Here is a 23792-nt window from a genome sequence, read left to right as displayed (position 1 = left end):
CAATATCTTCCCCCCATTTTCTGTCAACAGAGACACACACTCCTAAAACTGTTAAGTGGGTTATCCTAGATACAAAAAAGTTGTTTATGTGAGTGTAAACTGCATACAACAGGGCTCACAAGGGATGGAGGACTGCACTTTTTTGCTTTTGGAGTACAGATTTAGAGGGACTGGTTACTGGGTGCCATATTGTTTTGCAGAGCTCCATAGATGCCAGTAAATTAGTATTTCCCAAGAAAATACAGAATTTTGTAAGAGGCATTTTAGGGTTTTTGTAAAGATTACATGGCGTTCAAAAAACAATCTAATCTGCGTTCTAAAAGCCACATTGCACTCCTTCACATCTGCGCACTGGTGTTTACTCAAACAGCAGTGTATGCTCACATGTATGACACAGTTTTTCTTAACAATATCATATGTGGGTATAAACTGCTGTTTGGGCACACAATTGGGTACAGAAAGGAAGGAGCGCTATTTTGGTTTCTGGAACACAATTTAGTTTTTTGACATCATACCACTTTTGCAGAACCCCTGAATGGCGAGTAAAGTGTAATCCGCAGACAAGACCACTTTTTGGAAACTACACCACTAAAGCAATTTATAAGGTGGTGTAGCGAAAATTTTCAACCCTTGACTTTTACAATAATGTTTACAGAAATGTACATGCAGAGATATGCCATTTCAATGCCAAATATGTTGCACCCAGCTTGTGTCAGCAGAGATACCCACTCCAAAACTGTAAGCAGTTATCTTGGGCACAACAGATTTTGGAGTGTTTGTCACTGGCACAAGCTGGACACAACATATTGCACACTGAAATGGCATACATTTCACCATTAGCTGTGCATTCATTTCTGGAAAATAAATTAACACTCCAGGGTTAAAAATGTTCATTGCAACCCTGGATAAATTCCTTCAGGGGTTTAGTTTACAAAATGGGTTAAGGTGTCTGCGAATTTGGCATTTCAGGGGCTCTGCAAAAGTAACATGTCATCAAACCATCTAAATCCGTGCTCCAAAACCAAAATAGCTCTCCTTCCCTCCTGTTCCCAGCTGTGTACCCAAACTGCAGTTTATATCTTCATATGAGTTTAACTAACTACCTTATCCTGGGAACAACTGTATTATACATATGAGCATAAATTGCAGTTTGGACACAAAGCAGGACACAGAAGGGAAGGAGCACAAAAGGGTTACCAATTTAGATGTTTGGGATTTGGACGCCATATCACATTTGCAGATCCTCTGAGGTGCCATTAAAGTGGGATCCTCTAGGGAGTGATCCCATTTTGAAAACTGCACCCCTCAAAGAATTTATCAAAGAGCATAGTGTGCATTATTTTTGCCAGATGTGAATGCACAGAGGATGGTGAAAAGTGAATTTGTAAGTACAGAGTACATTGGGTACATCAAGTTCCATCCTATTTTTCCAATAGCGCCTATTTTTTTTTTGTCGTATTTTACAAACTATAATTTTTGGATTTTCCTGGTGATGGAGCCCTATGTGGGCTTGTTTTTTGTAGAATGATATGGATTTTCTATTGACAACATTTTGGAGTGTCTATAACTTAAAGAAAATGTATTTACTCTTTCGAGGGGGATGAAAATAAAACATCAATTCTTGTATTGCTTTTAAACATTTTTTGCCCTTTTCCATGTGACATAAATAATGTTTCTTTTATTCTATGATTTGGTACAATTATGGCAACACCTCATTTATATGTTTTTTTTTTCATATGTTACTTAGGCTGGAGTCACATCTGCTACTGAGAACTGTTTAGAAAAGTCCTGCACGCAAGACTTTTTTTCTCTGCCACCAGTTTTTTATTATAGTTTATTGGGTCCACCGGTGCCCATGTGTTATTACTGTGTTAGCAGTCCAGCTGTCTGTCATTAATGTCCCACCTCGTGTAGGAACTTAGAAGAACTGTGTACAGTGCAGTACTGTCCTTTTCAGGATGGGAGTCATTGCATAAGGTACAGTGATGGATCCAGAGACTCCTTAAATAATACCTGACTTCACCTCCGATACTGGAGGTGAGTGCCCATATAAACTCATTTGAGATGCCAGGGTAAATCCTATGTGTAGGACACAATAGATCGCCATTAGACGCCCAGTAGTGATGTGACCCATCACCCAGTCATTACAGAGTCAGGCCCAAATCATATTCAGCATGCTGGTCTAATGCATGGCCAGCCAATATATTTACAAGTGCTGATAACAAAAACCCACGCATCTGAACTGCTTTTACTTCGATGCGCAAGCAACCTGGTGCATAGAAGTAAATGATACAGTAGAAGATCACACCCATTGTGACTCATAAGTTCATCTACTTCTGACAAAAGATGATGACATCTTTTCTACTCCCCCTCCTTGCACAGTCTATTGCTAACCCTATGGTCATGAGACTGCCATAAAGCAGATTTCAAAATGTTGTTAAAAGGAGCCTGTTGCCAGGGTGAAGCGTATTAAACCAGCAATACAGTTAGACGAGTCAGACTCACCTGATTATAACCCTTTTTCCCCCATGAAATGTGTGCCTCCATTGCCAAGAACTTAATTTATTTCATACTATGTAAATGGCAAGTCTGGAACACTGATGACTCTCTCTACTCCAAACTTCTACGTCCCATACTTTTCTAATACATTGGTGTGCATGTGAGAACACAGAGAAAGACGATTTTTCAGCATAGCCAATGAAAGAAGGGATGGGGGAAAGAATGGCTTAGACCAGCGTTTCTCAACCTGTGGGTCCTGACCCCGGAGGACGCTGATGAGTTGAACGCACAAGCGATTAAAGCAGGAGCTGTCACAGCTCAGCTCCTGCTTTAACGCTGCGCTGCGGCTTCTGCATGTGTAGCTGCGATGTGACGTCACATCACGCCTACAACTATATGAGTGAGCGAGACTGCGGAGAGAGCGGCGGGGAAGCGTTGGAAGGTGAGTATAAGTGGGGGTTTTTTGTTTTAAACATTAAGGTGGAACATAATAAAGGGGCCCTTGAAACTGGGGGCTGATGAAGGGGGGGGGACATGAAACTGGGGAAGAGATGGGGGGACATGAAACTGGGGGTAGATGAGGGGGGGGTACAGCATTACACTGGGGGCAGAGATGGAGGGACATAAAACTCTGGGCAGATGAAGGGGGGGCATGACACTGGGGGCAGAGATGGGGGGGACATGAAACTGGGGAAGAGATGGGGGGGACATGAAACTGGGGGTAGATGAGGGGGGGTCATGAAACTGGGGGTAGATGAGGGGGGGTACGGCATTACACTGGGGGCAGAGATGGAGGGACATGAAACTGGGGGCAGATGAGGGGGTTATATGAAACTGGGGGAGAGATGGCGGGGGGACATATAATGTACGGGTGACTGTAGGAGGATTATACTGTGTGGGAGCACATGAAAAATTAATGAGAATGGGTATAGTTAACATAAAAGTAGGCGGAGATAAATTTGCCACTGCACGCGCCACACATTTTGTCCCTCTTTCTGATCTTCAAAAGTTGGGAGGTATGCCTAAAGCCATCATAAAATACATATTTCTGATGGCTTTAGCCGCTGAGAAGCCGCGCTACTGTCTGCAGCAGCGCTATTCAGCTGGAACGCACGCTGTTATGGACGCGCGTTCCAAACTGAATGGAGTCACCGCAACATGAGGAACTGTATTGCGGGGTTACGGCATTAGAAAGGTTGAGAACCACTGACTTAGAGCATTGTGGGGCATAGCAGTTTTGAGCAATGGAGCCAACCGCTGTTCTTTAGACTTCTCATTTGCATATCCTGTAATAAATAAATATTTCGGAAATGAAGGTAGAAAATTTCATGGGGAAAAAGGCATTACATTCAAATGAGCCTTAACTGTGTTGCTAGTTTAACCCCTTAGTGACCAGCCTGTTTTGGACCTTAATGACCAAGCCATAATTTGGAAATTTTCCATGTGTGACTTTATCAGTGAATAATTCTCTAACAGTATAGCGCATCCAAGCGATTCTGATATTGTTTTTTCATGACATGTACTGTACTGAGAAGGTAAAATTAGACAGATATAACTTCCAGAAAAGAATGCGCAGATAATAATGAGAAGTTAAAAATTAAATTTTTCAAGAGATTCACCCTTTCAGTGCTCGATATGTTGTACCTAACTTTTGTCAGCAGATACACACTCCAAAAACTGGTAAGCGGATATCTCGGGCTCAACAGCTTTTAGAGCTTTCATCTCTGATACAAGTTGGGCACAACATATTACGCACTGAAATGATGTATTCCTGGAAAAATTGTCATTTTCACCTTTCACAATCAGCTTCATATTCATTTGGGGGTTAAATATGCTCTCTGCACCCCTGGATAAATCCTTCAGGGGTGTATTTTCCAAAATAAGGTCACATATCAGGGGATTCCTCTTTACTGGATTTTCATCTCTGCAAAAGTGTCATGGCATCCAAAAACCAAACTGTCTAAGTCTGTGCTCCAAAAACCAAATAACCTTTTTTCTCTTCTGTGTCCGGCTGTGCCCTGATATCAGTGTATACCCACATATGGCGTTACGTTATCCTGGGTACACCAATGTCATACATGTGGCATAAACTGCAGTTTGGGCACACAGCAGGGCGCAGAAGGGAAGGAGCGCGGTGTGGCTTTTGGAGTACAGACTCAGATATTTGGTATTTGAATGCCATGTCATGTTTGTAGAGCCTGTAAGGTACCAGAAAAGTGGATTCCCCAAAGTAGTGACCTCACTTTGTAAACTGCACCCCTCAAAGAATTTATCAGGGAGTGTAGTGAGTATTAGTATCCCAGACGTGACTGCACAGCGGATGGTGAAGAGGGAATATATAAGCTGTGCGGAGGACATTGAAATCAATGGGAGGCTTTTTTCCCTATGCTTTCAATGTATTACGCGCGTATCACATTGAAAGCATAGGGAAAAAAGCCTCCCATTGATTTCAATGGGGAGCGCACGTATGCCGGCTCCCATTCAAGTCAATGGGAGCTGCTTTTATGCGCTCATTCTGAACGTGTTTTTACGATCAGAATGAGCGCAGCGTTACATCGTGTGAAGGCTCCCTATAACAGCAAGTCAGTCTATGCACACGCAGCTCACCTCAGTACATGGCAGCTCAGCTCAGCTCCGATGGGGAGTTATGGAGCAGGGTGTTAGCTGTTAGATACCCTGCTCTTACGTTGGCACTGACAGATAAAAACCTTCCCTGACTGCCCAACGTAATTTTACTATAGGGCAGTCAGGAAGGACCTGTCAGTGCCGACATAATTTTACTATGGGCCGGTCGTTAAGGGGTTAAAGAGGACCTGTCACGTCCTTGGGCACTTGCAGTATTATATACCGCTAGAAAGCCCCCTGTCTATGGACGAGTACTATCAGGAGTAGGGGAGGCGTTCTTCACTGCTTAGCGTCATCATTGGGCAGTAAGGAACGAAGCAATAGACGCTACTGTGAGGAATGGCATTCCTGACTGACTGTCAGAAACGCCCTTCTGAGACTGAAGAGCTATGGTACCGGCACTTATAGCTCTTCACCGGGGCACAGAACGGGAAAGCCGAATTCAGTGCACTGTTAGCTTTCTAGTACTGTATTACACCGCATGTGCCCGAGGATGTGAAAGGAAAAAATGTAGATTGTGAACCCTATATATGGGTGGATGGGTGGGGGCTCACGATATACAAAGAAAAACTACCTTCGGGGCAGTTTACTGCAATGGATTGCTAGACATGGCAGATTCTACACAGCAAATCCAATGCAATTTAAAATACAATACATCTGGCTTGGGATTTTAAGAAGACAACCACATGTACTGGAAACGTCCATGTGCACCGCACTGCTGAGCAATCCACAGCCAAATCCACTAAATTATCTGCTGTGTCTGGCCATGGCCTGTTGGTGAGATTTTCTTACACATCACAGAATATATGAACCTAGTATTTATCTTTTTTTTCACCAGAGAATGGATTCTCTACTCAACCAGTGGCTTTGGCGACAGGAATATTGGCTCCCCCCTGGAATAACTTGGGAAGATATGAAGGAGGCAGAAGGTGTCCAGTATCCACGTCCTAGAGATCTTCTCTTCTGTGTTCCATGTGCTTTTATTCTCACTGCTGTCAGATTTTTGTTTGAAAGGTAGGATTTCTTTGAAGTATTACAGTGTAAAGTTTTTGTGTACAGTATATTAATTCTATATGTAGACTGTAAAATGGAGATCAGAGGTAAACTTAAAGGGATATTCCCATGAACATAATCATTAGAGACGAGTGAATACCGTTCGATTGAGTAGGTATTCAAATATTACGGTATTCGAGATATTCGATTCCTCGGATTTATAGTGTCAGCCATATTCATGTCAGATGCGGTTTGGTGAGATAGGGAGAGACATCGTTTCAGGGTCAGACAGAGTGTCACAATACCCTTTCCATTTTCTAGAGACCAATGTCTGGGAACAGTGAGTCTAGCAATAGTAATACACAAATAGACTTACAGTCCGTTCTGTGGAAGGCAGGGAGGCTTGGCCGGAAGCAGTGGTCCTATACTCAGCAGGAGGGCTTGCTGGAGACTGTAGTTCCACGGCTCCTTTGGACCGGGTGGGTAGCAAAGTCCTTGTAGCAGGAGGGCTTGCTGGGATCAGTAGTTCCACGGCTCCTTTGGACCAGGTGGATAGCAAAGTCTTAGTAGCAGGAGGACTTGCTGGGGTCAGTAGTTCCACGGCTCCTGTGGACCGGGTGGATAGCAAGTCTTAGGTAGCAGGAGGACCTGCTGGGGGTAGTGGTTCCAGGTAGCAACCAACTTGCAGGTAATTAACCAACTTGGAACAATCAGTTTGAGCTTGAGGACCTTGCAGAAGACAGGCTTCTGAAAACAATACTCAGGCAACTGGGTAATCACAACACACATGCTAAATAATCAAGAATCAGGAAATCAGGGTAAGTCACAGGCAGGAAACACAAAAAACTCCATATTGACTGCTGGCAAAAAAGAGTTCAACAAAACAAGATCCTGACACAGAGATTTCAGCTTCTGCTAGGCAGGAAAACTGAAATCCAACAGCTCTTTTCAGAGCTAAACTGCAGGAAGAGGATATATGCACCTCCAGTATATAGACTCAACCTGCCAACATTTCACAGCCCCTTTTAGGGCTCAAATTCTCCACCACTGGTATACATTCTAACTGTCCCATAGGGATGAGAAGAAAGCTGTATACTGTCATCCAGTATATACAATACATCAGTTTGTGAACTCACTCATTCCTGTATACTGTCATCCGGTATATACGGCAGTATATATGCTCAATATATCTACCCTCTGTGTATACAAAAAAAAAAATTGTATAAAATACATCAGTTTGTGAACTCACTCATTCCTGTATACTGTCATCCGGTATATACGGCAGTAAATACGCTCGATATATCTACCCTCTGTGTATACAAAAAAAACATTTGTATATATCTCAAAATGCGTAAGGCTAGCGCAAAGGGACATGGACAAGGCCGGGGGCGTGGAAATGCAACTGGGGAGCAAGGTTGCGGTCAACCTACAGTGCATCCAATGGCTACTGGCGAGGGGCAGCCAGCGTTGCGCTCATCCACAATCCCTGGCTTCATGGCTACATTAAGCAGGGTACAACACTGACCAGGCCCGAGCACCAGAAACAGGTGTTGCAGTGGCTAGCAGATAACGCTTCTAGCTGCTTTTCCACCAGCCAGTCAGCCACTACCTCCAGTCGTCTTCCTAGCCAAGAGTCTGCCCCTCCTTCCTCCCAACATGCCCAATCTTCCCAATAGAGTCATCCCACCTTTGCCCCGTCCCAGGAACTGTTTTTCGGTCCTTTTACCATCTCGCATTCTGTTGAACCACTTCCCGAATCCCAGGAGCTAACTTTCTGTGTCCTGATGCCCAAACACTGGAGCATCCGCCATCTCCTGACGATTTTGTGGTTGTGGACCCGCAACCCGTCATCAGTGATAATGACGAGACACAGTTGCCATCAGGGAAGGCTGTTGTCATGTGCGGTGTGCAGGAGGAGGAGCAGATTTAGCAATTGGAAGAGGAGGTGGTGGACGATGAGGTGACCGACCCGACCTGGGCAGGGGTGTTGTCTAGCGGGGAAAGCAGTGTAGATCTGGAGGCAAGCGAAGCACCAAAAAAGGTGGCTACAGGCAGAGGCATATCCAGAGGCAGAGCACAGCTGCTTCACAGAAGCCAGGCCAGACCCAGCAAGGCCCAAGAGGTTCCCTGTCCTAGCCACTCGAGGCCACGTTCCTCGATGGTGTGGACATTTTTCAGTGTATGCGCGGAGGACAAATTTAGTGCGGTTTGCACACTGTGCAACTCTAAACTGAGTAGGGGCTCTGAAAAGAGCAATCTTACCACCTCAGGCATGTGCCGTCATTTGGAAGGCAAGCACTGGGCTCAGTGGGAGAGAGCAAACGCAGGACAATCGTCGACCGGCGTTGCCGCCACTGCCTCTTCCATTGTGTCCAGTGCTGTTGCTGCAGTCCAGACCACCATCCAGAACACCTCCACATCTGCCTCTGTCACTTTGGGGACTTCACCCTCATCCTCCCCTTTTCCTTCCTCTGCTCCTTCTCCTACACCATCATGCGCCTCTTCCCAGCAACCCACCATCTCCCAGGTGTTTGAGCGCAGGCAAAAATATAGCACAACCCACCCACATGCCCAAGCCTTAAACGCGCACATCTCCAAACTGCTGGCCCCTGGAGATGTTGCCGTTCAGGCTTGTAGAGACTCAGGCCTTCCGTGACCTGATGGCAGCTGCGGCACCTCGCTATTCCGTCCTTAGCCATCACTACTTTTCCCAGTGAGTCGTTTCCGCCTTGCACCAGCACGTGTCCAGTAACATCAGACGGGCCCTTAGTTCCGCACTTTGCACTAAGGTTCACTTGACCACCGACGCGTGGACAAGTGCATGTGGACAGGGACGCTATATCTCTCTCAAGGCACACTGGGTGAATGTAGTAGAAGCTGAGACCGGGTCGCAAAGTGGAGCGGCCCACTTCTTCTCCCCACCCAAGATTCCTGGCAGGGGTTCTGAACCACCCTCCCCCTCCTCCGCCATAACATCAACCCCAGCTGCGAGCTGGAAAGGCTGCAGCACTGGCGTGGGGAGACGTCAGCAGGCCGTGTTGAAGCTCATCAGCTTGGGGGACAGACAGGAAACTGCCTCCGAGGTGAGGGATGCCATCCTCAATGAGACGGCAATGTGGTTTGCGCCGCTGCGCCTGTGCCCAGGCATGGGCCTAGAACCTGGTAGGGGCTCTGGAACTTGCCAGCCTCCAACACATTCCATGCCTGGCCCACGTTTTCAACTTAGTGGTGCAACGGTTTGTAAAAATGTACGCCAACGTTCATGAGCTACTGGTGAAAGTGCAGTGCTTGTGCGCCCACTTTCATAAGTCGACAGTAGCCACTGCTAGCCTCCGAACCCTAGAGCAACGCCTACATCTGCCCAAATTCAGCGCACTATCGGCTTTCCTGATCTGTGCCCCGGGTAAAGCGCTATCGGTCTCAATACCGTAGCGCTTTACAGTCAGAAGGGCGTTCCTGACAGTCAGCCAGGAACGTCCTTCTCCACCGCAGCGCCTATCGCGCTGTACAGTGTGAGCGGGGAGGAACGCGTCCTCCCTTCCTTATAATACTCATCTATGGACGAGTACTGTGAGCAGAGGGAGGGGGTGTTCCTCCCCGCTCACACTGTACAGCACAATAGGCGCTGCTGTGGAGAAGGACGTACCTGACAGACTGTCAGGAACATCTTTCTGACTGTAAAGCGCTACGGTATCGGGACCGATAGCGCTTTACCCGAGTCACATATCGGAAAAGCTGAATTCAGCGCACTGTCGGCTTTCCAGCAGTATATGGAACTGCCTGTGCCCAGTCTGATGAAAGGTCCTCTTTAAGGGCCTCTAACCTAATTTGGAAGGGCTCACGTGAAGGGCTAGAAAAGTAATTTTTGGAGGTCTCACCACATAACACACACATAAACAATGACAATTAAGGGTGGGGGCTGTTGGATTTCCCATTGCCTATGCCATCTGTGGTTGTCATGGGCAACGTGATTTAAAGGGGTGCATGCTAATGTTTCTTTAGCTTAAAATTTGTGTTTCTGTCCATACTAATGTAGAGGAAAGGTTTCCAGTTATTCTTCCACTTTCCATATTGAGTTTGGAGTGTCTAGTTGATAGGCTGTGATAGTTGGGTAATCCTGGGACTTGGGTATGTTAGATGCACCCAGGTATGCCTCCCCTGCTGTCCCAGTTACATTCTAGAGTTGTTGGCATCATTTCCTGGGGTGTCATTGTGGACTTGGTGACTCTCATTAGTCGAATAGTGGTTTCCCCTGAAACGAGCATTTTTTCCCCATAGACAATAATGGTATTCGATATTAGGTCAAATAGTCGAATATTGAGGGTCTACTTGAAACGAATATTGAATATTTCACTACTAGTTCATCTCTAATAATCATATCTATATTTGTAGGTAATTAAAAGTTAAACATTTTTGCAAATATAAGTAACTAAAAATTCTGCTAGGGATCCTAGCATTAAAACTCATTTTTTTTTCTGCCTACCACGTAGGAATAGCCTTAAGGGGGCATTCACAGCCGTACACGCCGGCGTTACGGCAGGCTGCCGAACACTTCCCATTCACTTCAATGGGAGCGCTCGTAACAGCGGCGTTTACGAGCGCTCCCATTGAAAAGTGAATGGGAAGTGTTCGGCAGTCTGCCGTAACACCGGCGTGTACGGCTGTGATACACGCCCGGTGTTACTCCGTGTGAATGCCCCCTAAGAAAGGCTATTCTTCTCCTATCTTTAGATGTCTTCTCTGTGCCGCCGTTCAGTATATAAATCCGGTTTTCGGAGTTTTTTCATAAATTCCACTGTTACTAATTATTATGCAAATGTTATGTTGTAAAGAACTGAAAATGGTTATTTGTTGAATTTGCAGCATTAAGAGCATTAACAAAAAAAAAACTTCAGGTCAACAGGCCAAGTTACCGTGTTGGCCAAAAGTATTGTCACTCCTGCAATTCTGGCAGATAATACTCATTTTCTTCCAGAAAATGATGGCAAGCACAAATTCTTTGGTATTATTATCTTCATTTAATTTGTCTTCAATGGAAAACCACAAAAAGAGTTGTCAAAAAGCCAAATTGGATATAATTCCACAGCAAACATAAAAAAGGGGGTGAACAAAAGTATTGGCACTCTTTGAAAAATCATGTGATGCTTCTCTAATTTGTGTAATTAACAGCACCTGTTACTTACCTGAGGCACCTAACAGGTGGTGGCAATAACTAAATCACACTTGCAGCCAGTTGAAATGGATTAAAGTTGACTCATCTCTGTCCTGTGTCCTTGTGTGTACCACATTGAGCATGGAGAAAAGAAAGAAGACCAAAGAACTGTCTGAGGACTTGAGAAGCAAAATTGTGAGGAAGCATGAGCAATCTCAAGGCTACAAGTCCATCTCCAAAGACCTGAATGTTCCTGTGTCTACCGTGCGCAGTGCCATCAAGAAGTTTAAAGCCCATGGCACTGTGGCTAACCTCCCTAGATGTGGACGGAAAAGGAAAAATTGACGAGAGATTGTGCGGATGGTGGTTAAAGAACCTCGACTAACATCCAAACAAGTTCAAGCTGCCCTGCAGTCCGAGGGTACAACATTGTCAACCCGTACTATCCGTCGACGTCTGAATGAAAAGGGACTGTATGGTAGGATACCCAGGAAGACCCCACTTCTTACCCACAGACATAAAAAAGCCAGGCTGGAGTTTGCCAAAACTTACCTGAGAAAGCCAAAAACGTTTTGGAAGAATGTTCTCTGGTCAGATGAGACAAAAGTAGAGCTTTTTGGGGAAAAGGCATCGACATAGAGTTTACAGGAAAAAAAAAAAAGAGGCCTTCAAAGAAAAGAACACGGTTCCTACAGTAAAACATGGCGGAGGTTCCCTGATGTTTTGGGGTTGTTTGCTGCCTCTGGCACTGGACTGCTTGACCGTGTGCATGGCATTATGAAGCCTGAAGACTACCAACAAATTTTGCAGCATAATGTAGGGCCCAGTGTGGGAAAGCTGAGTCTCCCTCAGAGGTCATGGGTCTTCCAGCAGGACAATGACCCAAAACACACTTCAAAAAGCACTAGAAAATGGTTTGAGAGAAAGCACTGGAGACTTCTAAAGTGGCCAGCAATGAGTCCAGACCTGAATCCCATAGAACACCTGTGGAGAGATCTCAAAATGGCAGTTTGGAGAAGGCCCCCTTCAAATCTCAGGGACCTGGAGCAGTTTGCCAAAGAAGAATGGTCTAAAATTCCAGCAGAGCATTGTAAGAAACTCATTGATGGTTACCGGAAGCGGTTGTTCGCAGTTATTTTGTCTAAAGGTTGTGCTACCAAGTATTAGGCTGAGGGTGCCAATACTCTTATCCGGCCCATTTTTGGAGTTTTGTGTAAAATGATCAATGATTTGGCTTTTTTTTTTTCATTCTCTTTTGTGTTTCTTCATTGCAAGCAAAATAAATGAAGATATTAATACCAAAGAGTTTGTTCTTGCTCTTGCAATCATTTTCTGGAAGAAACTGAGTATTATCTGACAGAATTGCAGGGCTGCCAATACTTTTGGCCAACACTGTATATGTTAAGAAATGACCCTTTCTTTGATATCCACTAATCATCCACTACCATCCATCTTGACCATGCAGGGTTGCATGGAACTCATCAGGAAACATCACTGCAACCATTCTGCTTTTCAGCACTATTTAGGTGAAATATTTAACAAACTTCAGTTTTTTTTTTTATATTTTATGATGAGGTGCAAGAGTGCATATTTAGGAATTTGTTAATGGAAAGTAGGTAATATTTGGCATTTATCTGGAATTTGGTAGGCGCAAGGCATACCAGTTCAACACTGGTTATAGGAATGAATAAATCTCCCATCCTGATTTTCTTTTTTGTTTAATTTCCATGCAAATTTCAGATTCCAATGCATTATATAAACATACAAGGTATAATTCCTGTATTCCTCATTTTCTGTATACAGAATGATACCTGTACACGTACAATACAAATGAATTCTATCTATGTTTGTTAGTCATGCGAGAAACTTCTGCTAATTTATCTTTTATGTAAATATTTAACTGGCTAGACATGAGCCTGAATTAAAATTTACTAATGAATTTCCTTCTACAATAGAGAAGGCATTGTTAGTTTGACCTGTTAAAATGTTTCTTTAGAAACCTTTTGGGTACAGTGAGGTTTTGGCAGGTGTATCAATAGGATAGGTACTTCTTATAATCAAACACTTTTTAATTGGTTGTCTCACTTTATACTAAAATTTTGCACCAAATATTGGTGTACGTTGGATAATCTAAAGAGTTTTTACGGGCAAAACAATTATTTCTAAAATAGGTCAGGAGACATGAAAAGAAAAAAAAAAAATCATATTCACCTATGCTCTAGTGTCATGTGTGGTGGGGAACTCCACTGGAAGACACCAACAATCTGGAAGTACTGGAACGCGCTCAGTGGCAGCGGGGAAGGTGAGTATAATTTTTTTTCACTGACTACGGCTCATTTGAACAATATTTTTTGAGTCCATTTTTGCCTGGACAACCCCTTTAAGTCACAACCCTTTCCCAGTAACATCCTACTCTGCTAGTGAAAATACACTTGGGGAGAAAAAAGCACTGTTTTTGCTGTATTTCTTTGCTTTTTTTCCTCTCCCTATTAAATCTATAGGACCAGTAACCAGATTAGGGTGGCAAATCCAGTTGAGGAAAGAACCACGTTGAACAGGAAGAGAAGAGTGAAATCAAACGGTTTTATTATATACTCAAACACAATGCGTTTCAGACATTAAGACTCGCCGATCATAAGGTGCAATAATTCTTAGACCGTCTGTCAGGAGGCTCCTGCCAGATGGTCTAAAAAGTATTACACCTGATGAAGGGCGAGTCTTAATGCCCGAAACGCGTTGTGTTTGAGTATATAATAAAACCATTTGATTTCACTCTTCCTGTTGAGCGCGGTTCTTCCCCCAACTGGATTTGCCACCCTAATCTGGTTACTGGTCCTGTATTGCATTCATCTACACCCGTGAGGTGTTAGGAACCTGCAGCTCCACTCATAGATAGAGGGAACCTCTGCCAAATGTTTCCCACTGCTATTACCAAAAGCTGTGTATCACAACTTTGTAAGGTGAGCCTTTGTATCTGCCATATTCATCTATTGTCACTAAAGTGCCACACTACGGGCCGCTCAGTATTTCTCTTTTTTGTTTTTGAGATTTTATTAAATCTATAGGGAACTGAATGTCTGCCAATTACCGAGAGAAAATGCCAAATAGCACATATGTGCAAAGACAACCATAGTGGCATAAAAGAGTTAATAAAGCAAGTGTGTGTGTGTGTGTGTGTGTGTGTGTGTGCGCGCGTGCTTGCGTGCATAAACATACATATATTAGTGAGAAGGAGACAGGTAAAAAATATGCAAATCTATTCTCCTGGATGGAATTAGGAGAACAGAGTGCACTCTGTACACCACCCTATAGAGGGCAGCATCCTTAACATCATGAATGACTCAGTTATAAAGTCTTTTAATCATGATGTGGATTTAATTGCCAAATCAGTATTTCTGGCAGAGACAGGCAGAGTGCTGAAGTCGCGGTATATCTCTCCCAGATTCCTGACATTTCTGTGCTCCAGGGCAGATCTTCAATAAGCTGCAGCCCAGGAGTGGGTCATAGGCTCATTACTGGCCCATAAAAGGCTGCATAGCCTGCACTTCAGGGCAGATCCTGGGAGGAGAGGAAGTAGCTGGGTCTGTCCTGACACTGAGAACCTTGTTGTTAAGGAATAGCCAGATGATAATTCCCCAGAAGCTGCTGGTGAACCCTGGAGGGAGGGGCACAAGGGACAGTGAGGCCTAAACTGAAGCTCCCCACTTGCCCTTCCTATTGCCAGACCCTATCCTAAGTAATAGGCGACAACCACGAAGACAATCCCTCCCTGAATACGTGAAACACAAAATGCAGACAAGACGTACAACAACAAAGGGAGGTCAGGTAGCCAGGGTTCGGTAACAAGAGAGCAATGCAGTGCCAAATCGGAGTCAAGAGAATAGTCAGTAGGAAAGCCAGAGGTCAAGGATTAGAGTACAAGTAATATAACAGCAAGAAAAACCAGAAAGCAAGAGGCAATAACCGGCACCAGTGTGACTATGAGCCAAGACTAAATAGGGAAGGAAGAACCCGCCCAGAACCTGACAGGAAGAAAAGCTGTCAATCACAGGCAAGACAGATTAACCACTTAATGAACAGAGGCAACCTTGGCAGAAGACGGGTGTGGTGCAAATCCAATTAAGGACTAGAGCCGTGTTCACACAGTGCAACTAAAAACCTTAAGCAGATTGTCAAACTGCACACGCCTCCGGCGCCGCAGCATGCGAGCAGAGGGTGGCGCAGAGGCCCGAACAGGCAGAGATGTTACACTTGTGTTACGGTACAGTGTTTTCTTGGTTCATTTGTGTGGCTAATAGTAAGCCAAACATGCAGTTAGTATTTTCTGTTTAGCTAGCTCTCAGACGAGCAGGCTATATTTTATTTTGCTTCTCCTGTACCTGATGTAAAGGTTTATTTATTTTGCAGGGTTTTTTTAAATAAACTGTGTTTTGCTGCAAGATTTGTGTCCCCGTTTCTGGTTGGGTGTGCACCACTGCTTCTACCGCGCTACCTTCCTCACATTACAATTAACTAAAAAAAAATAACTTTTATTAATAACTATTAAAATCAGCACCACAAAACAAATACCCCCAATTGGGAGAACATGGGCTGGGTTTGCTCCTAATGGCAAGAAATATATATCAAGGTCCAGGTAATGGGGGCCAGTAGTTGCCTGGCTATTCCCAGCAGAGAAAGAAGATTTTAAAAGGAATATAATGACTTGTGTACACCATAAGGGAAAGTAAGCCGTACCAGGGATAATAAATTCTTTGGCTGTTTAGAACATCCCTCAGGGTAAGTAGCACATAAAAGAGATAAAGCTGTTCCCCAAATATATATCAGAAATTGGGGAAACCAGTAGGATACCACAATCAGTGTTGATAGGGTTTACACCTCCCTAGTGTCTCTGATTAACACAGATGCAGAACTGTATGTTAAACTGTTAGCTAATAGACTGAACCTTTTTATGGGTGATCTGGTACATCCCGACCAAGTTTCATACACCAGAGGGAGTCCTGAGACAACACTCTGAAGTCCTTATCCACTATGCGCTATACCCAACACTCTCAGACTTTTATGGTGCTTTTCTGTCTGGAGAAGACCTTCGATAGAGTAGATTGGAGATTTCTCAAATCAACTATCTCTCAAATAGGCCTAGGACCAACTATGTTCTCCCATATATGCACCTTATACACCCTGTAGGCAGCCAGAGGGAAAGGTTGTGGAGATAAGATACCTCCAATTAAGATGGCTCCTCTCTACTAGGTAATGGACTGGAACCCATATCTGAGTTTTGTGGTTATAGACCCGGGCTCAAAGCTTTAGTCCTGGGTTTGGTTAGAGCTGAGGTTGAAGCCTTAAGGGTGCATTCACTCTACGGATATGCTGACTGATTCTGAACGTTAAAACACGTTCAGAATCAGCGAGTATAAAGCAGATCCCATTCATTTCAATGGGAGCCGGCATACGAGTGCTCCCCATTGAAATGAATGGGCTGCTTTTTTCTGTATGGACCCCTTCACACGGCATAAGCGCTCGGCTCATTCCGAGCTGTACACGCGAGTGCTTATAAACACTCCCATTCACTTCAATGGGAGCGCTCATAGAGAAAAAAGCAGCCCATTCATTTCAATGGGGAGAGCTCGTATGCCAGCTCCCATTGAAATGAATGGAAAGGACCAGATTTCGAAAAGGATCACCGCGCTCAGCCAACAGTCATACAATATTCTTTATTTTCGTTTAGAAGAACACACTATGCGTTTCGAGCACAACGCTCTTTTTCAAGTGTATAAGCTAAATCACATATAGACAAAGAAATACAGTAAACAGGAGGAATACCTAATCAAACATCCAGAACATAGAGAAGATATGTAAATCTAAAAACTGTAGAACTACATAAACCATAAAATTGACCACTGTCAAATTAATAATTCCTTAATATTAGTTGTATAAAAAGGCCTACAAGAATACTGGGCCTCACAAGAACCCAAAATTTCATATGAACCAAGGGAACATTCAAGGGGCTTAGAATATCCCGCAAAGTCTGCCAATTACTAAGGGCTTTTAATGTATGTACAAGCGCTGCTTTGGAAGCATAAGGTTCAAAGGGTATAAGAATCCTAGGCTTCATTAGTCAGTGTACCGAATTGGTCATTAACAACATAAAAATATATATAAAAAATACTACTATTACCCAAATAGGAAGCTGGAGGGTTAAAAAGTCAAGCAGCCCCAATTGAAAGCAAAACTAAAAGTCATAATCAAAATGATTGTTTCTTACCTTAACTCACTAGTGTCGAACTGGATGTTCGATAATAAGAATAAGAAGTGCAATAATAAGAAGTGCAAATGCTGTCTAAATATTAAGAATGGGGCAAGAAGCATAACAAGTAATGCAACTGGTGAAACTTTTCCTATTACACAGTATCTTTCATGTCACTCAAGTTTCATTATTTATGTGCTGGAGTGCCCATGTGGCCTCCAGTACGTGGGTCGTACAATTAGGACCCTGAGGGAGAGGCTTACGAAACACCGGTCCAACGTGAACAACCGGTTTTTAAAACATAGCGTGTCTAGGCATGCGGCCTCAGCTCACGGGGGGTCTTTTTGCAATTTCTCAGTAGTTCCAATTGACCACATCCCTATTTCCTCTGCAAATAGATTCAATACATTACGCAGGAAGGAAATGTATTGGATATATAAAATCAATTCATTAATTCCGGCGGGTTTGAATGAAGCTCTGGAGGACATCTCTGGTTGTTGATTATTGAGACAATATCCTGCAGATTTTAACTCCCGTACATCTAATGGTTTAGTATCGAATGGTTGATCTTAAAAGTTATGAATTATTATTTATCATTATTTTATTACTATATTCTATTTACATAGTTATGTGTGTTACATATTGATAGTTATATCTATCATTTTATCAGATTATATTTTCCATATATTTATAATTTTTTATTTTTTTTTTATGTAGATTGTGAGCCCCACATAGAGCTCACAATGTACATTTTTTCCCTATCAGTATGTTTTTTTGTGGAATATGGGATGGAAATCCATGCAAACACGGGGAGAACATACAAACTCCTTGCAGTTGGTTTTTTTTTTTTTTTTTTTTTTTTTGCCCTTGGTGGGATTTGAACACCAGGACTCCAGCGCTGCAAGGCTGCAGTGCTAACCACTGAGCCACCGTGTGGCCCCTCATATATTTATAATTTTATATCTCTATTTCTATCCATTTATTTAAGTATGAATTCATATATTTTAAGTATGAATTCATATATTTTTGGTATACAACTGAATATCTATGAACCTTCATTTATTATTTATTTATTATGTATGCATTCTTTTATTTATTTATTCTTCTGGTAACTTTTATGTACTTACTAGCTGGTACCCGCGACTTCGTCTGCGGTGATTGTAGAAGTGGGTATATACAGGCGCGGGTAAGGTTTTCGTACTGTGTATAAGGTATGGGATATAAAATGTAACTGTGTATCTTGTTGTTGCTGTAATTCTGAGAGCACATGAGACTTTTGTGTTGAATGTAATTTGTATTTCAGCTGCTATACGGTGTTGGTATAAACTGTACATAGTGTCTTTGGGACAGAGGGATTTCAGGTTAATATACTTCGATATACGACATTGTATGAGTTGTTATTTTCCGCCAGTACATGTAAGTTTTGGGCACAGGATACTCTTGAGTAAGCAACATAAAGTCTGGCCCTGTGCATGACAGTTTAGTAACTCCATGTGCCTCTTATTAATAGCAATTAACCCCATCATGTCCCTCACATTAACCCCAGTGTAAGAGTTACTGATAGAGATGAGCGAGTACTGTTGGTATCAGCCGATCCGAACAGCACGCTCGCATAGAAATGAATGGACGTAGCCGGCACGCGGGGGGTTAAGCGCGCTGGCTACGTCCAAGCGGAAGTACCAGGTGCATCCATTCATTTCTATGGAGCGTGCTGTTGAGATCGGCTGATCCCAACAGTAGTCGCTCATCTCTAGTTACTGATATGTGAGAGACTTGGAGGTAATAATTAAGTATCTTCATTACTGAGGTCTTTTATTAGTACCTCCATATGTCTCACATAGTAGTAACCTTTATATGGGGCACACAGGGGTTAATATGAGGGACATGATGGGGTTTATTCCTATTAATGTGAGGTACATGGAGTTACTAACACTAAACTAATAACCCCATGCCTGACATTAATGAGAATAGGAAGTAAAGGAAGGGAGCTGTGTGTTTCTTACTTTCAGTTTGCTAGCAGCTTCGGCAGGAGCTATCACTATAGCAGGCAGGCAGAGACTTGAGCGACTAAGCTCCACCCCCTGGGTTTCCTGCACCCCTCGCAAAGGGGAGTGTCCTTATGCCTCAGCTCTAGCAGAGACTTTATTTAACTCTTGCAGGTCCTGTGCTGCTGGCATGCCAGTGAAATATGGCAGGAGTGCCACTCTTGGCATGTGTGCCAGGGGTTGCTGACCTCTGCTGTAGGGGGTAATATGAATTTTGTGGCTTGCTATGGTCCAAAGTGTGTGAGATTGCAGAGATAGTGATGTGAGTTTGGGTTTTGTGGGGGTCCTGGGAAAAACGTATGTGCGCTATTGTGACGAAAAGTAGCCTATTGCGCAATCGAGTGTAGGGACTATGTTTGTGGAAAATTTCAGCCAAATCGGTGGAGCGGTTTTTGCGTGATTGACCGCCAAAGATCCGAACATCCAAAGGGTCCTGGGAAAAACGTATGTGCGCTATTGTGACGAAAAGTAGCCTATTGCGCAATCGAGTGTAGGGACTATGTTTGTGGAAAATTTCAGCCAAATCAGTGGAGCGGTTTTTGCGTGATTGACCACCAAAGATCCGAACATCCAAAGGGTCCTGGGAAAAACGTATGTGCGCTATTGTGACGAAAAGTAGCCTATTGCGCAATCGAGTGTATTAACTATGTTTGTGGAAAATTTCAGCCAAATCGGTCAAGCGGGTTTTGCGTGATTGACTAACAAACATCCGAACACACAAACCCACAAACATCCAAACTTTCACATTTATAATATTAATAGGATTTACTTGGTTAATTAAGAGTAACACAAGCATCTGGTGAAAGAGTATATATATGTTTTATTTCTCTTTTTTTATGCCAGTTTTAAACCTGTGTTGGTCTCCTTGGCCATCACGGGTGAGGGGTCCGACCAAATAGGAGTTTCTCATTACGTACGGCTCTGGCTCTCAATATCAACAGCCATAGCCGTACAAGCTATCGGTTCGGTCCTCCGAAACAACACGCATGCGCGGGCCACAGGTCCGACGCATGCGCAGCAGTATTACCTTCTCCTCGACTTGGTTCCGAGTGCGCATGCGCGGGTCTAATGTACCGACGCATGCGCGTTTGCATCTGCCAGACGCCGGGCGCCTCTCCACGTACGGCGCTCTGCGCGTGCGCTTGAGTAGAGGGCGCGCGGAAACCCACTACCACAATGATATTTATACTGCCTACTTACGTCGGCTGGACAAACATCCAGTTCGACACTAGTGAGTTAAGGTAAGAAACAATCATTTTGATTATGACTTTTAGTTTTGCTTTCAATTGGGGCTGCTTGACTTTTTAACCCTCCAGCTTTCTATTTGGGTAATAGTAGTATTTTTTTTATATATTTTTATGTTGTTAATGACCAATTCGGTACACTGACTAATGAAGCCTAGGATTCTTATACCCTTTGAACCTTATGCTTCCAAAGCAGCGCTTGTACATACATTAAAAGCCCTTAGTAATTGGCAGACTTTGCAGGATATTCTAAGCCCCTTGAATGTTCCCTTGGTTCATATGAAATTTTGGGTTCTTGTGAGGCCCAGTATTCTTGTAGGCCTTTTTATACAACTAATATTAAGGAATTATTAATTTGACAGTGGTCAATTTTATGGTTTATGTAGTTCTACAGTTTTTAGATTTACATATCTTCTCTATGTTCTGGATGTTTGATTAGGTATTCCTCCTGTTTACTGTATTTCTTTGTCTATATGTGATTTAGCTTATACACTTGAAAAAGAGCATTGTGCTCGAAACGCATAGTGTGTTCTTCTAAACGAAAATAAAGAATATTGTATGACTTGGCTGAGCGCGGTGATCCTTTTCGAAATCTGGTCCTTTCCATATTGAATGACACCAAAGATGGTACGGATCCTGCAGTCTCGTCACCTGGGACGGAACCCTCCCTCCTCAAGTGGTTCAAAAACCTAACTTATGGTTGTATTATACAACCTTACAAGGTGAGAAGCTCTCATACTACCAATAGCGATTTACCATACAGTACCTCACCATATGCAGCTCGGTGCTGTTTTCTATTTTTGTCTTCATTGAAATGAATGGGATCTGCTTTATACGCGCTGATTCTGAAAGTGTTTTAACATTCAGAATCAGTCAGCGTATCTGTAGTGTGAATGCACCCTAAGGCTTAGTTCACACGGAGGGCGGAATGGCGGATTTTGTCACTGAGAGTGACGCGGGGAGCCGTGTCACTCTCGGGCCAAAATCCTCCTGTCCCGACTGTCGCGGCTTCCGACAGTCGCGACTTCTCCCTCCAGAGTAGGCTCAAATGAATGGGGCTAGTCTGGAGGTTGCTGCCACAAGGTGGACGCCGCGGCTCGAAGAGCCACGGAATCCGCCTGAAGAAAGGGCGGAAAAAAGAACGCTAGCGGTCTCCATAGACCACCAGTGTGAGATGGCGGATTATGACGTGAATTCCGTGCAATAATCCACCCCCTCTGTGCCCGTGTGTACGGACCCTAACACTATCGAGATAGGAGGGTGTGTCTTGCTTTCCTACCTTCTGATGGTGGCTCTGAGCTACAAACACTCTGTGTGGAGGCTAAAAGTGGAAATAAGCTGTCTACCTGATGAGCCTGTGTGATTGTGATTGTGTGTTTTTTGTCACAAGGAACATTTTCTACCTTTTGGCTGAACTAAGCCATGTTGTTTTATGTTGCCCTACGCTGCTGCTCCCAATAAAGCACCATTGTATATTTGCAGACAATCCTCCTAGTGTCTTACTTACCTAATAACCAGCCCCCCCCCCCCCCAAGGTCCCGAAGTTACAACCCACAGGACCCAAAATGGATTAGCTGCACGCCATCTCTCCCCACTAAACCATCCACAACGGCACCCGGCAAGGCTGCCCACCCTTCCCCTCTCCAATCCTCTATGCCCTACTAATGGAACATCTAGTATCCCTCAGATGTAACCCAGACATACAGGACCCTTGTGCAGGATATTTCAAAATATCGGCATTTGCAGATGACGTCCTATTTTTCATAACCCAAATGCTGACGACGATCCCCTTGCTTTTCCATGAAATTTCCACCTACAGCTTTTTCGGCAATTACAAAATCAATCTCTCTAAAAGTACTACCCTTAACCCCTTCCCGACATGCGCCGTAATAGTACGGCGCGTGTCGGGTCTGTAACTATGGCGACCGCCCGGGATTTTTAAGCAGTAGACAACCGGCTCTAATGCCTCCGATCGGTCCCCGGACCGATCGGAGGCATTAACCCCTCCGGTGCTGCTGTCAAAGGCGCCGGAGGCGCCATTTTCCCGGCGGCGCATGGGCGCCGCCATTTTGGCAGGGATCGCCGGCTCCTGGAGCATGCTCCAGGGCCGACGTCACGTTCCCATGACAGCCGGGAGCCTTGTTAAAGGCTCCCAGCCGGTCTGCAAATTCTCTCTTTTGCAGGCTGGTGTATACAGCCTGCAAAAGAGATGATGATTTTTTGCAATGCATTAGCATTGTAATGCATTGCATTAGTGATTAGACCCCCTGGGGTTCAACACCCCTAGGGGGTCTAATAAATGCAAAAAAAAAAAAAAAAAAAAAAAGTAAAAAAAATATAAAAAAATATAAAAAGTATTAAAAGTTCAAATCACCCCCCTTTCCCTAGAACAAATATAAAAGTAGTTAAAAACTGTGAAACATATACATGTTAGGTATCCCCGCGTCCGAAATCGCCCGCTCTACAAATCTATAAAAATATTTTTCCTGTTCGGTAAACGCCGTAGCGGGAAAAATAGTCAAAAGTGCCGAACCGCCTTTTTTTCACTGTTTTAATTCTGATAAAAATTTGAATAAAAAGTGATCAAAGCAATAACATTTCCCGAAAATGGTAGAACTAAAAAGTACACCCGGCCCCGCAAAAAAAGACGCCCTATGCATCCCCGTACACTTACGTATAAAAAAGTTACGGCCGTCGGAATATGGCGACTTTTAGAAAAAAAAATTTTTAACACCGTTTTGGAAAAATTTTTAGGGGTCAAAATGTAAATAAAACCATATAAATTTGATATCCCTGGAACCGTACCGAAACACAGAATATAGGGGACATGTCATTTCGGCTGCACAGTGAACGCCGTAAAACCAAAGCCCGTAAGAAAGTCGCAGAAATGCATTTTTATTTCAAATCCACCCCATTCTGAATTTTTTTCCTGCTTCCCAGTACATTATATAGAATAATTAATGGTGGCATCATGAAGAAAAAATTGTCCC

At 43.7% G+C, this 23792-nt stretch overlaps 1 protein-coding gene across 1 annotated transcript in view; it reads left to right on the top strand.

The window, feature by feature from the left end:
* CERS4 (ceramide synthase 4) overlaps window positions 1–23792 on the top strand; it is a 97635-nt gene that overhangs the window by 27893 nt on the left and 45950 nt on the right. Inside the window, exon 2 of the mRNA XM_075283631.1 lies at window positions 5963–6138. Coding sequence (XP_075139732.1) covers window positions 5966–6138 — 173 coding nt within the window. The 5' untranslated portion in view covers window positions 5963–5965. The remainder of the gene's footprint in view (window positions 1–5962; window positions 6139–23792) is intronic.

The sequence above is a fragment of the Leptodactylus fuscus genome, chromosome 1 (genome assembly GCF_031893055.1).
Source record: "Leptodactylus fuscus isolate aLepFus1 chromosome 1, aLepFus1.hap2, whole genome shotgun sequence".
Classification (NCBI taxonomy): Eukaryota; Metazoa; Chordata; class Amphibia; order Anura; family Leptodactylidae; genus Leptodactylus; species Leptodactylus fuscus.
Note: the sequence above shows the minus strand (reverse complement) of the source record. Positions and strands in the feature narration are given on the sequence as shown.